Source organism: Dipodomys spectabilis, unplaced genomic scaffold, assembly GCF_019054845.1.
Source record: "Dipodomys spectabilis isolate Male_0828 unplaced genomic scaffold, ASM1905484v1 ptg000108l, whole genome shotgun sequence".
Classification (NCBI taxonomy): Eukaryota; Metazoa; Chordata; class Mammalia; order Rodentia; family Heteromyidae; genus Dipodomys; species Dipodomys spectabilis.
This window is the reverse complement of record NW_024870785.1, coordinates 14621044-14636130: the sequence shown is the minus strand read 5'-3', so window position 1 is coordinate 14636130 and position 15087 is coordinate 14621044. Positions and strand designations below refer to the sequence as shown.

The window sequence follows — 15087 nt, the reverse complement described above, 5'->3', positions numbered from 1 at the left end:
AAGCGCCATGACCGACAAAAAAAAACAACAAAAAAAAAACCAACTTTCAAAATTTGTCCTCCTACTAGTAGTTAGCTTCATTTTATATTTAAAGGGAAAATCTCTCCTTCTTGATTTGATTATTTTTCATTGGTATAAAGACCCAGAAAAGACTATCACTGAAATGCAAAAAGATGGTACTGGTACTTAAGAAAGGTCAGTTGATACAGAGAAGCAATTGTTCTGAATTTTCCTTTTGATTTTTTTACTCCCATATTGTGAGTCAGAATTACAGTTTTTCCCTGAAATAACAACTTTTATTTCTTTGAACACATAATATCTAGATTTATACCGTAATTATATTACACAGAGACAGCTCAGAAAAAGGTGAAACAGCGTATGTCATTTACTTCATGTGAAAACTAATACAATTTAATACCATTTCAACATTTTAAGCACTCACTATAATATCAACCAATTTACTAAATTGTAACCATTTGCTGGTATTTCAATTCTCTACCTGAAAAACTTCATTTGCTCCTGAGAAACTGGGTTACAGGCTGACCTTTGAGAAAGCTGTTTATTTCTTGTATGATAACCAGTGAGTGGGAAATTGAAAACACCAGGATAATTTTCCATTTTTCATAAATTACATTGACATAATAGTTTTCACACTTTGAAATATAATTCAAAAGATCAGGTTGAATTGCATTTAGCTAAAATCATCAAAAGTAATTTCAGAGTAAAAAGTTAATTTTAGATACTCTCATTTTCCATATTCTTATTTATCTTATTTGCAGTAATTCAAAACACCTGAAACCAATAAAGAATTAAATTTTAAAAAGTCACAAATCAAGCCCAGTACTGGGGTCTTAGGCCTTAAACCTAGCTACTCAGGAGGCTGAGATGGGAGGGTTGCAGTTTGAATCCAGCTTGTCAGGAAAATCCATGAGACTCATCTCCAGTTAACCACCAAAAAGTCAGAAGTAGAATTGTGGCTTAAGTAGTAGAGCACTAGTCTTGAGTTTAAAAAAAAGCTCAGAGACAGTGTCAGAGCTTTGAGTTCAAACCCTAGGACTGGAACCAAAAAAAAAAAAAAGCTACAACTCATCAAATGAAGTTATTTTTGCATGTAAGAATGACTTAATGCCAGGTGCCAGTGGCTCACGGCTGTAATCCTAGCTATTCAGGAGGCTGAGATCTGAGGATCACGGCTCAAAGTCAGTCCAGGGAAGGAAAGTCCATGAGACTATCACCAATTAACCACCAGAAAACCGTAAGTGGCGCTGTGGCTCAAGTGGTAGAGCACTGGCCTTGAGCTGAAGAGCTGAGGGACAGCACCCAGGCCCAGAGTTCAAGCCCCATGACCAACCAAAAAAAAAAAAACAAAAAAAACAACAAAGAATGACTTACTTACTTTATAAAACTTATCATTAGGATTTTCCCTCTCTTCCTGAAGGGTACTGCAATTAAATAAGGAAAGAACAAGGGGAGGAAGGAGAGGTGTGGGGAGACTAATTCATCAAAATTCACTTACCTGGTCATGGTAGCTGGAACTAGAACTACTATTTGCTCCACAAGGTGCTGGGACTTGCGGAGGTCTTTCCACAGGGCAGGTAGGATCACTAAAGGAAGGAGAAACTGGGACAGCAGGGTGGGGGGTATGATGGTGGTGGTGATGATGTTGAAAATGGTGGCTGTGCTGCTGAAAGCAACTTGTGTGCGGGTGTCCTAATGCATGGTGATTCTGTGATGACCCTCCGCACGGTGAGTGCTGGGGACAGCAGGAAGGTAACCTTGGCATTGCAGGAGGGCCAGGCTCCGTTACAGCACTAGATGCTGTTCTCCTTGAGTCATCTTGAAACAAAACAAATGTAAAGAAGATTAAAATCACAATTTTATCTTATGTTTTTTGGTGCCAGTCCTGGAGCTTGGATGCAGGGTCTAGGCACTATCCCTTAGATTGATTGATTGATTGATGCTTGAAACTACAGCTCCATTTCTGGCTTTTCTGTTGTTGCTTAGTTGGAGATAAAGAGTATCATAGACTTTCCTGTCTGCATTGGCTTTGAACCATGATCCTCAGATCTCAGCCTGAGATCGTGAGTAGGTAGAATTACAGGCATGAGCCACCAGCAGACCTGGCTCAAATCACAGATTTCTCCACAAAAATGTAGGTACTGTGTGTGTATAAATGAATAAAGAATTAGGAGGTGTTCTAGTGATTTTGAAATGGTGGCATATGTTTAACATATATATCATATAATTCTGACTAGTGGTCTCCACCAGATTTTCCTGAAAGTCTATATTCTTCCGGAGGTTTCTTATTTATCATGGTATACAACTTAGGCAATGATCTTCTTTTCCAACCTTATATTATTATTAATTACCAATGAAAGTGGGTTTAAAAAGTTCTACAATGGATGTTTTCCATTATATTCTACAACACAAAGAATCTTCTGAGTACCCTCAAACCAAATAGTATAAATCCTTCCTATGTAATTCAGCCTGCTATGTACTTCTAAAATATCACCTTCTTAAGCCATAACCACTTAACTCAGTATCTGGCTGAGTCTTTTTCAACTCCAACATCCTTTTTTCTCTTCCTCTGGTCTCTAAAGTCAGAACCAATGGAATACAAAAAAATGATGACTCTAATACTTACAAGCTAAAATGTGTCTTATAATCTAATAAACTGGTATGTATGGTAGGGCAGAACAGAATAGAATTATAGAGACCTAGGTTCCAATTCTGAAGGTGAACACATACTTAAAGCCAAAAAGTAATTAACAGTGTAGGTTCAAATACAAGACTGAACTTAAAGTGGTACCTACCTCAGGTACAAATTTGGCTCCTAGCTAAATACATGGCAACTTTCCTGCCATTCGGAAGCTGTTCATTTCTCAAACAGGCTTACAACCCAAAAAGAACTATTCTGCCATTCAAGACTTATTGTCCAGTTAGAGGTGTAACTCAAATGGCAGGCAGAGCCCTAGCCTAGCAAGTACAAACCTCTGGGTTCAATCAACACCACTAACAAAGAAAAAAATTAAAATATAAGGTTTCTGATCAAGTAAATAAAATGCTTCCTTTTATCATTAAAATTAAGCCATAAAGGGTCTACTGAAAATGAGATAAGTAGAAACCTCTACCAGGGAAATGAACTTCTTAACACAGTGACCAATATATTGTTGGTTAATGTGTTTTCAGGGTAATTTCAGGATGTTTCCTGCGATACATACATATTCATCCATCCACTTAGTAAATCTTACTCATAACAATGGTCCAGTAAATGATCTACAAGAGGCAATACTATAAAAAGGCAATGTAAGATACAGACATGAAAATGATAAAGTCCTGCCGAGTTCTGGTGGCTCATGCCTGTAATCCTAGCTACTCAGGAGGCTGAGATTTGAGGATCACAGTTCAAAGCCAGCCCGGGCAGCAAAGTCCATAAGACTCCTATCTCCAATAAACCACTAGAAAGCCGGAAGTGGTGCTGTGGCTCAAGCGGTAGAGCGCTCACCTTGAGCTGAAGAGCACAGGGACAGTACCCAAGCCCAGAGTTCAAGCCCCACGACTGACAAAAACAAAACAAAACAGAAAAACAGAAAATGAAAGTCCTGTACTTTAAAACAACGTATAGTGTTATCTGCCTTTGCTATTTATTTCTAGCAACTGGAAACATGCCTGTATAATATAGGTGGCTCAGTAAACACTTGTTAAGTTCACAAGGGAAAAGAGGCATGGATACGTGCTTGCAGCTAAGTGTCTAGGAGAGAGAGACTTCATCTTTGGCCCTTAAAGGAAAAAAAAGGTAGTTGGAGATATACAAAAAGTTCTTATGAAGATATTCTCCTCATAGTCCTGTGATGTACAAGTTTTAAATTTTGATAAAATCACTTAACTTTTTCTTGGCTGTTCATGTATTTGTTGTCAGCCATTTTTTCCCCTCAATCTGTCAGCTGGGCTATAATACTTTGGTCACATAAAACACATAAATTCAAATACAAAATCATACTAATTTTAATAAATAGTACTTTGCTTTCACAAGAAGTTTATAAAAATGTCAGAATACATTCTTGCTAATGTAGCTAAAACCTTAAGAACATAATACTTTTCCTAACAAAAGTAACCACAGAAAGTCTCCCAACACATGCCTTTTTACATACCCCCTGCAGAAGAACCAGCTGTACTATTGCTTGTAAGAGTAGCTGAAGTCTCTGCTGCTGTGGAAGGCTGGCTGCTGGAGACAGCGGGTGCAGTATCAGAGGCTTGCTCAGAGGTAGATGGGTTTGAATTGTTAATGGAAGCACTAGTAGTCTGTGAGTCCGCTCTTGCAGAAGTGGTTGGTACTACAGTAGGCTCTACAAGATACAAAATCTCTACTCAGCATTCATTACACAACAAATTAAATGAACTTAAGACATACAACATATTATAAAGAAAGCCTCTTTACAGGGCATGGGGATGCATTTCTGTGACTTCAATACTTGGGAAAAGCAAAGAACAAAGTCAGATCAACAAAGTTCAAGGTCAGCTTACATAGTAAGCCCCAGACCAGCCTGGTTACACAAGACTGTGTCTCAAAGAAAAAGTAAATAAAATAACAAAAAAATTAATGAGAAAGAAGAAAGCTCTTATTAAGCTAAACAGCAACATCCAAGCAACATATTATTCATATATACAACTATATTTATACAACTACTAATATATACAACTATAAATATAACCATATATATACAACTATAAATATGAGCTATAAATATAACTATTACACTACAAAAACTCTATACATATATATACAATCAAGTAAATTAGGTAATTTAAAGGTTTTTCACGAACCTTTAACACCAATAGCTCAGACCTAAAATCCTACCCAGGAGGCTGAGGTCTGGACGATTAAAGCCAGCATAGGAAGAAAAATGTGTAAGACTCTATCTCTATAAAAACATAGAAAGCTGGGCAGGAGTTGTGGCTCAAGTGACAGAGTACTAAGAGCAACCAAGTAAGTTAGCAAGCCTGGGGTTCAAATCCTAGTACGAGTACACACCAAAAACTTTTTCAAGTAAGACAAGGCAGAATGCTTGCCTAGCCTGCTTGAAGCCATAGGTTCAATCCCCAGCAACAAAGAAAAAAAAAAGGTTTTCAGGAAAATTCTTAAGTTTTCTGATCTATCACAAAAAGCAGTAAAAGTTCCTCTGCTATGTAAATAAACATGGCTACACTATTAAAACAACTTTCTTTTTCTTTTTCTGGTGTATATGTATGCCTGTCCTACGGCTGGAATTCAGGGCCTAGATGCTGTCCCTGAGTTTTTTGCTCAAAGTTAGCAATCTATCACTTGAGACACAGCTCCACTTCAGGCTTACTTGGTAGTTAATTGGAGATAAGTCTCACAGACTTTTTTGCTTAGACTGGCTCCTCAGATCTCAGCCTCCTGAGTAGCTAGGATTACAGGTGTGAGCCACTGACTTACAGCCAAACCATACTTTCTTAGGCCCAGTATAAATTCTATTGCTTAGAAGGCAATTCTAATTTACCACTTCAGTATGACTAAGGATATGTTACTTAAACACTCTCTATCTCAACAGTCCATGGGGAAACAATTCTGTGAATTTCCTTCACAAACTGAAACTACCCACAATGTATTTCTTTCACATGATCCTTTGTAGCAATCCTTTAAGGGAAGGTGGCTGAGTGGTAGAGCACTAGCCTTAAGCTGAAGAGCTGAGGGACAGCGCCCAGGCCCAGAGTTCAGGTCCCACGACAGGACCCCCCCCCCCAAAAAAAAAATTAGCTGTGATTTTTAATATCTATTCTAATCTCATGAAAATACCTGTTTTTAAGTTTTTGTAAATGTAAATAACCATATAAATAAAACGTGAGTAAAACATTCATGAGTAGTAGTATTCAGCAGTACTCTTAACAAAAAATATGAACAAGTTAAAATCTAAATATCTGGGGCTGGTAATGTGTATCAGTGGTAAAGTGCTTGCCTATTATGCATGAAGCCCTGAGTTCAATTCCTCAGTACCACATAAACAGAAAAAACAAGAAGTGGCACTGTGGCTCAAGTGGTAGAATGCTAGCCTTGAGCAAAAGAAGTTTAGGGACAGTGCCCCAGCCCTGAGTTCAAAGCCCAGGACTGGCAAAAAAAAAATCTAAATATCTAAATGATTGCTTAAAATATTTCACTTTAAACTATATTGAAAATGAATTATACAATCCGTGGATGAGGATGGAAGGGAAAAACTGGGAGAGAGCAAGGAAAGGGGTGACACTGTCCAAAAAGAAATGTACTCATGCCAGGTGCTGGTGGCTCATGCCTGTAATCCTACCTACTCAGGAGATTGAGAGCTGAGGATTGTGGCTCAAAAGCCAGCCCAGGCAAGGAAACACTTATATCCAATTAACCACCAGGAAATAGGAAGTAGAGCTGTGGCTCAAAGTGATACAGTGCTAGCCCTGAGTTCAAGCCCATAACCCCCTCCAACACACACAAAGAAATGTATTCATTATCTGACACATAACTCTAATCCCTCTGTACATCACCTTTATAATAATATTTTTTTTAATTTTTTAAGATATTTCACTTTAACCGGGCACTGATTGCAATCCTAGCTACTCATGAGGCTGAGATCCAGAGGATCTAGGTTAGAAACCAGCCCAGAGAGAAAAGTCTTAAGAGACCCTCCAATCTCCCAATTAACCAGCAAAAAGCTAGGGTAGAGGTATGATTCAATCTCCCAATTAATCAGCAAAAAGCTAGGGTAGAGGTATGATTCAATCTCCCAATTAACCAGCAAAAAGCTAGGGTAGAGGTATGATTCAATCTCCCAATTAACCAGCAAAGAGCTAGGGTAGAGGTATGATTCAAGTGGCAAGAGTGCCAGTCAAATAAATACCAAGTACAAACCCTGAGTTCACATCTTGATATAAAAGATGTTACTCCATTTTATCAACTTACCATCTTCATCAACAGTAAGGTCCACAACTTCTGCTGCGTTCTGCCTCAAGGGCTGTATAACAGTAGAAATTCGACTGCGGTTTCGTGGCTCCTGTGTCCGCCCTGTATGAGAACTTGAACCTTGGCTCCAATGAGACCTGGAGTGCCCCAGGGTTGAACGAGACCTTAAAGGATACCAGTATCTTAGTAAATACAAATAAAGGACTGATGTTGTAGTTACTCCTAGAATCCATAGGCCTTTCCTATAAAAATGAGACCTTCATACAAGATTTATGAAAAGAAATAAGGGTAATAATATTTTAAATCACTAGCACAATGCCTGGCACGCAAAGTTTGTTGAATTCATTCATGAACTTATTAAGCAAAGTATATAATAAAATATGGCTGAGAATGTGGCTTAGTGGTAGAATACATGAAGCCTAGCATACATGAAGCTCTGGAATCGATTCCTCAGTACCACAAACAGAAAAAGCCAGAAGTAGCACTGTGGCTCAAGTTGTAGAGCACTTGTCTTGAGCACAGAGAGGCTTAAGGACAGTGCCCAGGCCCTGAGTTCAAGACCCAGGACCAGCACACACACACACAAACACACACACACACACACACACACACACACAAATGCAATGTTAAATCAATCCATAAAAAACATAGGATTCTGTTTCTTTTATTTTGAGTATTCACCTGGATTATAACAACTGTTTACAGTATTGTGTAAACACTGTTATAGTAATGCTCAAAATGATTCACCAAAAATCAAGAAATTTTAAAAGAAAATAGGAACATGGCAATCCTAACTATTTGGGAGTCTGAGATCAAGAGACTCAAATTCCAGTCATCCCAGGCAGAAAACAGTTTCAGAGAGTACATCTCAATGGAAAGAAGCTGGGTGTAATGGTATACAACTGTCATCCAGCTACGACAGAAAGGGTTAAATAGAGGGACAGAGGTCCAGTTGCACCTGGGCAAAAAGCAAGATCTTATCTCCAAATTAACCAGTGCAAAATGGCTAGAGGAATGGCTCAGCAGTAAAGCACCTGACTAGTAAGAAACTCATGGTGTGCATTTAATAATGTCCACATGATGTTGCATGGTTACCCCAGGCTGGATTTGCAAAAATTAACTTCAAGATTTGTAACCTAAGCTAGTAAGTTAGTACTGTCCCAAAATAATAAAAGAATTAAAAAGGCATTAGCAGAAGGACTTACTATTTTGGTAGACATAGGAAACATCTCTAGTTTGAGCTGCTTTAAGTTTATTAAGCTTTATTATGTGATTGTTGGTATGAGGAATTGAACTCAGAGGCCTCACACTTACCTTGTTTGCTCAAGGCTGGAATTCAACCATGTGAGCCACATCTCCAATCATTTTTTGCTGGTTAATTGAAGATGAATTCTCCTGGGCTTTTCTGCCCAGGCTTGCTCTGAATACTGATCCTTAAGTCTCAACCTCCTGAGTAGCTAGGATTACAAGTATGAGCCACTGATGCTCAACAATGTATATGAAAGCTAAGAGTGTAAGACTCTGGTTGGAAATGAAATGTGGCTTTAGTAGTAGAGTGCCCTGGGTTGAAGCCCTGGGTTCAATTCCTCAGTACCATATACAAAGAAAAAGCTGAAAGAGGGGCTGTAGCTCAAGTGATAAGAGTACTATCCCTTGGGGGTGGGCGGGGGAGGATGGGATGGGAAGGGGAAACAAAGGAGGAGACTACAATGCTTAATAAGAAATGTACTCATGGGCTGGGAAGTTGGCTTAGTGGTAGAGCGCTTGCCTTGCATGCATGAGGCCCTGGGTTCGATTCCTCAGCACCACATAAGCAAAAAGAAAAAAGCCGGAAGTGGTGCTGTGGCTCAAGTGGTAGGGCACTAGCCTTGAGCTGAAGAGCTGAGGGACAGTGCTCAGGCCCAGAGTTCAGGCCCCACAACCAGACCAAAAACAAACAAACAAACAAACAAGAAATGTACTCATTATCTTGCTCATGTAATTGTAACCCCTCTGTACAGTATTATCACAATAAAAAAAAAAAAAAGTACTAGCCTTGAGCAAAACAAACTCAGGGACAGGGCCAGGCCCTGAGTTCAAGCCCCAGGGCTAGCAAAAAAAAAAAAAAAAGCCCTGAGCTCAAGCCCAATATTCCCTTACACCCTTACACACACACACACACTCATTTGAGTGAAATTCATTTAATTAGATGAAATTAGTGTGAGAAGACTAAAAGTTATTACATGCATCTTCACTTGGTGATATTTCTATTATCACAAATTTTACTAGAATCAACAGATAATACTTTGTAATAATCAGGTAACAGAATGGGTAATTTTTACATCAAGCTCGGTATTTTATGTAGCTTGTACTGTCCCAATATTTATGTATTACACACATCTAAATTCCAAAGGAAGTTGTTCTCTGTATTAGGAAACAATTCTTTAAAATACCAAGCAAGTTAGTTTATGTAGAGCAATTATAGTACTTAAAAAAATACTATCCCCCTAAAGAGTCTAGTTCAAATGGGCAGGAATAAGGTTATACAACAGTGTATCTTTATTTTATTAAGTCCCTACCACTAGATCAGTCTAAAACAGTCTGGTGCTTTGAGTACAGAGTTACTCTAACTAGATTTCTAACAGCATTGTCAAGTGGCAGAATGTCTGCCTAGCAACTGCAAAGCCTTAAGTTTAGAGCCTAGGGCTGGAAAAAAAATTGTGAATGTCACATATACATTAAGGAATTAAAATCTCACCTGTAGCTTTCTCCCACTGTAACGATTTCCACTTCACTGTCAGTTGAGGTAACATTGATTTCTTCATTGGCAGTGACCTGGGGGGCGAAGGAAGTTTCTATCACCACAACATCTTCATCAATACTTCCTGCAACAAAAGGGGAAGCAAACAAAACATTTTAAAAGGCATCTGTTTGTCAGCTAGCTGCTAAGGGGAAAGTTCATTTTTACTTTTGAAGACTGTGAAATTCCTACAAAACTAAGAAAGAACAGGTATACCATGATTGCTTTTGCATAAGATATTTAGTGAATTAGGCTGGGAGGGTGGCTCAGTGGTAGAGTGCTTGCCTTGCACGCATGAGGCCCTGGGTTCAATTCTTCAGCACCACATAAGCAGAAAAGGCTGTAAGTGGTGCTGTGGCTCAAGTGTTAGAGCGCGAGGCTTGAGCTGAAAAGCTCAGGGACAGTGCCCAGGCCCAGAGTTCAAGTCCCAGGACTCACCCCCCCCCCCCCCGGGCCAAAAAAAAGATACTAAGTGAAGAGTTCTGAAGAAAGAGTTAGAGGCACTGTAACTTCAGAAACGGTAAATGTAAATGCAAAGATCACAAATGCTCCCATTTGTGCTTTGGGTATGGCTTAAGCACTGGAGTGCTTGCCTGGTAAACGCAGGCACTAAATTCAAGGCTCAATACGGCCAACAAGAATAACAAAGACAAGAGGGGGAGGAGGAGGGAGATGGGAAGGGATGGGAAGGAGAAACAAAGGAGGAGGTAACAATGTTTGATAAGAAATGTACTCATTACCTTGCCCATGTAATTGTAACCCCTCTCTATGGTATTTTCACAATGAAAAATAAATAAACAAATAAAAAATAAAAGAATAACAACGACAGAAGTGGGAGCAAAAGCAACTTGTAGCAGGAAGACACTCTCAAATAATAACCAGAGCCCAGACACTGACTGGTTATGATACTGAAATTAGTTTACGTAAACACTCTGAGCTTTGGAATTGGAATCAACTCTAAATTCCAAATGTTTAATGTGTAGTTGGCAAGTCTTTTTAAGTTTGAAGTTTCCGTTTCTTGACTGGGCTGGATGGCACAAAGAATATGTTCACAAACTAGAAATGTGTACTTAAAAGTAGGTGAAAGAAATTGAAAGAAACTGAAAGAAATTGCAGAAGACACTAGGAAATGGAAAGACCTCCCATGCTCCTGGATAGGCCGACTTAATATAGTAAAGATGGTGATACTTCCAAAACTAATATACAAATTCAATGCAATTCCTATTAAAATCCCAATGACGTACATCACTGAAATACAGAAAACAGTCCAAAAATTTATATGGAACAACAAAAGACCTAGAATAGCCAAAACAATTCTAGGGGATAAAGACAATATGGGAGGGCTATCCATGCCGAACTTCAAACTCTACTACAGAGCTATAATCACAAAGACAGCATGGTACTGGCACAAAAACAGACCCGAAGACCAATGGAACAGAATAGAAGATCCAGATATAAATCCACAGGCCTACAGCCAGCTGATATTCGACAAAGGAGCCAAAGACATACAATGGAAGAAACACAGCCTCTTCAACCGCTGGTGCTGGGAAAACTGGGCAGCCACATGCAGAAAACTAAAAGTGGACCCCAGCCTATCACCATGCACCAACATCAACTCAAAATGGATTAAAGACCTTAACATTAAACCTGAATCTCTGAAACTACTGCAGGACAGAGTAGGAGAGACACTTGAACTAATAGGCACAGGAAGGAACTTCCTGAACAGAGTCCCAGGGTCACAACAAGTTGGAGAGAGACTCGACAAATGGGACTACCTTAAAATAAAAAGCTTCTGCACAGCTAAATCTATCGCAACTAAGCTAGAAAGACAACCAACTAATTGGGAAAAAATATTTACCAGCAATATATCAGACAAGGGGTTAACATCCTGTATATACAGGGAACTCAAGAAACTAATCCCTCCCAAACCTAACAAACCAATTACTAAATGGGCAAGGGAGCTAAAGAGGGACTTCTCAAATGAAGAAATAAAAATGGCAAAGAAACACATGAGGAAATGTTCATCATCCCTGGTGGTGAAGGAAATGCAAATAAAGACAACCCTGAGATACCACCTTACCCCAGTCAGAATGTCCCACATCCACAAATCAGCCAACGACAAATGCTGGAGGGGATGTGGAGAAAGAGGAACCCTATTACACTGCTGGTGGGAATGTACACTTATACAACCACTTTGGAAAGCAGTCTGGAGGGTCCTTAGAAAGCTAAAGATTGACCTCCCTTACGACCCAGTCATACCACTTCTAGGCATCTACCCTGAACAACAGGAACCAATATACAAGGACACGTGCACCTCCATGTTTATTGCAGCACTGTTCGCAATAGCTAGGATATGGAAACAACCTAGGTGCCCCACCACAGATGAATGGATCCAAAAATTGTGGTATCTATACACAATGGAATATTATGTAGCCATTAGAAATGACAAAATAATGGCATTTGCAGGGAAATGGATGGAGCTAGAAGGAATCATGTTGAGCGAGGTAAGCCAAGAACGAAGAGACAAACGGTACATGGTCTCCCTCATAAGTGGATGCTAAATCCAAAAGGTTAGGTGATACGACAAAACTAACAGGACTTAAGAAACAAAGAACTCCCGCTCATCTGGTTGAACCACTACTAAATATCCTCATGCTGCTGATCACAAATATGGTATATAACATGTGAACACTGTTATATATTACAGACTGTGGTAGACAATTTGCTCCAGGGAAGTTAGAATGAACTTGTGACTTTGAAATTATGTAATCATTTAATCACAATCAAAAAAAAAAAGAACCTCGGGGAAGGGAGGGAGGGAGGGGATGGTAGGGGGAAAAAAAAAAAAAAAAAGATAATCTATAATTTACCATATTAAAGATCACTTGAAATAAAAAAAAAAAAAAAAAAAAAAAAAAAAGTAGGTGAATATACTGGGCGCTGGTGGCTCACGCCCGTAATCCTAGCTACTGAGGAGGCAGAGATCTGAGGATCGTGGTTCAAAGCCAGCCCGGGCAGGAAAAAACATCGTGAGACTCTTATCTCCAATAAACCACTAGAAAACCGGAAGTGGTGCTGTGGCTCAAGTGGTAGAGCACTGGCCTTGAGCTGAAGAGCTGAGGGACAGCACCCAGGCCCAAAGTTCAAGGCCCATGACCGACCAAAAAAAAAAAAGTAGGTGAATATATGCACTCTATGACTTGAGCCCTGTCCCAAGAAAATACTGTTAATATTCTTCATAGGAAAAATCTTAACCACATATTGCTTGTAAAGTTAGTGTTTATACTGACAGGTGACAGTAATGAACTCAGAAGAATGATTTTGTTTTTCAGCTATGTATGTGTGTGTATATGTCTGCTGAGACCTAAGGGTAGTGGTTTAAAGCCAGCCTGGGCAGGCACGGTTCTAAGAACCTTATCTTCAATTAACCAGCAAAGAGCTGTAGCACAAAAAGTAGAGCACCAGCCTTGAACAAAAAAGCAGTGCCCAGGTCTTGAGTTTAAGTCCCATACCAAAAAAGAAAAAGGAATGAGCCAGATAGCAATAACTCACATCTATAATCCTAGACTACTGGATTACAGTTCAAAGCTAGTCCAGGAGGAAAATTCTGTGAGGCTTGCCTCCAAAATAACTACCAAAATGCCACTGGAGTGTTATTCAAAAGGTAGATTAGGGCTGGGAAGGTGGCTCAGTGGTAGAGCGCTTGCCTTGCATGCTCGAGGCCCTGGGTTCAATTCCTCAGCACCACATAAGCAAAAAGAAAAAAGCCAGAAGTGGTGCTTTGGCTCAAGTGGCAGAGCGCTAGTCTTGGGCTGAAGAGCTGAGGGACAGCGCCCAGGCCCAGAGTTCAGGCCCCACGACCAGACCAAAAAAAAAAAGAGTCTCACAGACTTTCCTGCCCAGGCTGGCTTTGAACCAGTACTGTTAAGAATGAACCCAAAATAGTTTGTAAATCTAAACATATGGAATCTGACATTACAGGTACAATTGGCCAGGATTTATTTGGAAGCTACTGCGATTATGCTTTTATAGTATATACAACACAAAGCAAATGGGTATTTGATATTAAGAACAAAGGATTTCAGCACAAGTAAAGAGAAAAATTAAAATTTGAATTAAAAACTAATCCTTGCTTGAAATGAAAATATTCACTTAAATTAACAGTTTATCTATTTCTAAAATATTTTTTTTTAAAAACCATAGTCTTGATATATAGCTCTGGCCAGCCTTGAACTCTGACCTCTAATGCCTCATCCTCCTAAATAAAGGAATTACATACATGTGCTATCACACTCATATCTTTCTAAAATCTTTACTTCTTTAGCTCAGCTCTTTTCAAGCCAAAAAGACCAGGCAATAAGAAGCCAGAAGAGCTATAGTCTCTAAATACCAATCCCCAGTAAAAGTAAGTCAGGACTACTTGAAGAAATAGCTGTTCCGGTCTAGAACAGGAAATGTATATATAGCATGAATCTGAATCATCTTGTCTGTACATTAGATAGTTCCATTTTTTTTTTTTTGCAGGTCATGGGGCCTGAACTCTGGGCCTGGGCGCTGTCCCTCAGCTCTTCAGCTCAAGGCTAGCACTCTACCACTGGAGCCACAGCGCCACTTCCGGCTTTTTCTGTTTATGTGGTGCTGAGGAATCGAACCCAGGGCCTCATGCTTGCAAGGCAAGCACTCTACCACTGAGCTACCTTCCCAGCCCAACATTAGGAAGTTCTAAAGAAGTATTAGGATTGCATCGTCTGTACCGTAACTCCTACAACTACTATCCCAATATTAATTCCTGCTTTTGTAATGTTGTCTTCCTGAATGTCTTTTCCCTGTGCTGCTTTTCTTTTTCCTTTTTGGTAGTACTGGGGTTTGAAACTATAAACCTCACATCTGCTAATAAGCAGGCACTCTACTACGTGAGCCATTCTACCAGCCCCTTTATGTGTTGTCCTTTTCAAGATGGGGGTCTCACTTCATGCCTGGTCTGGCCTGGGCTCTGAACTACTACTTGTGCCTCCCATCTAGTCATCATATTTCCTCTGTGGCTTTGAATGCCAGCCACTGGTTGAGATGGAGTCTCTCAAGGTTTTATGCCTAGACTGACCTTGAACTGTGATCCCTCAATTTCTGCCTCCCAAATGGCTGTGATTACAGGCCTGAGCCTCCACACTCAGTTTTGTATTGTCTTTCAAAGTACAGAAGTTCTTCACCTGGAAAAAATTCAACCTGCTAATTTTTTAAAGTTTATGATTTTTATATCTTATTACATCTTTCCCTCACATAAAATAAAAAAGATTTTCCCTGGGAATGTGCCTTAGTGGTAGAGTGCTTGCCTAGCATGCATGAAGCCCTGGATTTGATT

The 15087-nt window shown here is 39.5% G+C and overlaps 1 protein-coding gene across 7 annotated transcripts in view; it reads right to left on the bottom strand.

Moving 5' to 3' along the window:
- The window catches only part of Rnf111 (ring finger protein 111), a 66590-nt gene that overhangs the window by 18870 nt on the left and 32633 nt on the right, over positions 1-15087 (bottom strand). For all 7 annotated transcript variants that reach the window (XM_042687667.1, XM_042687666.1, XM_042687669.1 and 4 more), the window contains 4 exons: positions 9687-9813; positions 6950-7113; positions 4152-4346; positions 1517-1836 (listed from right to left, as the gene is read on the bottom strand). In XM_042687667.1, coding sequence (XP_042543601.1) covers positions 1517-1836; positions 4152-4346; positions 6950-7113; positions 9687-9813 — 806 coding nt within the window. The remainder of the gene's footprint in view (positions 1-1516; positions 1837-4151; positions 4347-6949; positions 7114-9686; positions 9814-15087) is intronic.